Source organism: Austrofundulus limnaeus, unplaced genomic scaffold, assembly GCF_001266775.1.
Source record: "Austrofundulus limnaeus strain Quisiro unplaced genomic scaffold, Austrofundulus_limnaeus-1.0 Scaffold80, whole genome shotgun sequence".
NCBI classification, from domain to species: Eukaryota; Metazoa; Chordata; class Actinopteri; order Cyprinodontiformes; family Rivulidae; genus Austrofundulus; species Austrofundulus limnaeus.
In genome coordinates, this window is record NW_013952482.1 from 1,166,138 (window position 1) to 1,167,623 (window position 1,486).

Here is a 1,486-nt window from a genome sequence, read left to right on the forward strand (position 1 = left end):
ATTGTGTACACATCAAAAAAAAGAAAGCTTCCCATTGATTTTCTTTTCAATTCATCTTCAATGTAGATGTTTTTAAAATGTTCACAAGTTGGCAGAAGTTGTGTAGTGTGACAGGGCCTTTAGCTGAGCTGTGAGAGGTCGACTGGCTAATGCCTTTCCAATGCCTACATCCCCCAGAATGCTGTGCGGTTTTGGATCAGAGTTCAGTGGCTACTAACATTCTATTGCACAAATTTTAATTTTAGTTTAATTTTAATTTAATTCTCAAAATTGCCCGACCCTCATTAGCCTGGATTTGAAGATAATTTTCTGTTGTTTTTTTTTAAATTTATTAAAGTGTTTCTTTCTGATTAACATCCTATCATTCCCATGAAGGTGGACGTCATGAAAGATTTCTACAAAAGACAAAACAAGTACTGAACATTTTCCTTTAATTTATTAATTTTACCACACAATTTGATTACTTTTCTGTACATGATGTTCATACTGAAATTTTGAAAATGATCTGCAGTTAAATCGCATGTTTTTAAATGTGGATAAAGTCATTTCGTAAGTCATCTTCACAGCATTTCATATTTACAGGTAGGCTGTGTTTATTGGAAGGACACGCGGGGTCTTCTTTTTCTACGCAGAAAGGAACGTGGAAAGTATTTTACCTAACTTTATTAGACAAGAGTTAAAAATACTAAAACCCAAATTCAAACTTTTCAAAACTAGGTTAAAAAACTGTAAATCCCATTTGTGGCGGGTTTTTCTGCCACCACTACATTTTTGAAGTTAGTTTGACATTTAAAAAAAAGGTCCAAATATTTAGTTTTTTCTTATTTCGTATGCTAACACTTCAGTGGTTTTATTTAATATTTACTCTTGAGTGGTGAAGTCTGCAGCTTTCCTTCATACTCACTCATTGGGCTTGTCCTCCTCCTTTATTTTGTGCTCCACAGCCTGCAGAGCTGCAGCCAAGGAGGCGCTGGTCTCCTCCAAACGATGCTGAATGTGCTCTTCTTTTGCTTCCTCCTCTCCACTCTCCGCCTCCTCTGTCGCTCCTTCCCTACCTAAAGACCACCTCTCCGCCTCCCTCGCTTTCCCGTCTTCCGCTCGCCTCCTGTCCTCCTCCTCCTCCTCCTCCTCCACCTCCCGTCCTCCCAGCAGGTCGATGGAGAGCCCGGCGATGGAGGAGCGCGGCGGTTTGATGGGGTGAGGAGACGGAGTGGAGGGGCTCTGTGCCGGAGACGGGGAGGCAGGAGGGAGTCCAGGAGACAGACACGGGCCGGACGGGGTGTCGGGAGCTGGGAGCGGGGCGGCAGAGATGGGAGAGGAGAGTTTGGGGGCTGCGGTGGGGCCGGCTGCAGCTGGGCTCGTGGCCGTGGGGCTCGAGCTCACCGTGACTGGAGACGCTGCAGCTTTGCCCGGTTTAGGAGCTGTTGGAGGCCCGCGGGGTTTCGGAGACACGGGAGGAGGGACACGCTTGGACTCTGGTCAGGGA

General features: G+C 45.6%; 1 protein-coding gene across 2 annotated transcripts in view; it reads right to left on the reverse strand.

Annotated features, from left to right (window-relative positions):
• Positions 1 to 1,486, reverse strand: part of LOC106519653 (caskin-1) — a 47,260-nt gene that overhangs the window by 3,332 nt on the left and 42,442 nt on the right. For both annotated transcript variants that reach the window (XM_014011414.1, XM_014011413.1), the window contains exon 20: positions 905 to 1,475. In XM_014011414.1, coding sequence (XP_013866868.1) covers positions 905 to 1,475 — 571 coding nt within the window. The remainder of the gene's footprint in view (positions 1 to 904; positions 1,476 to 1,486) is intronic.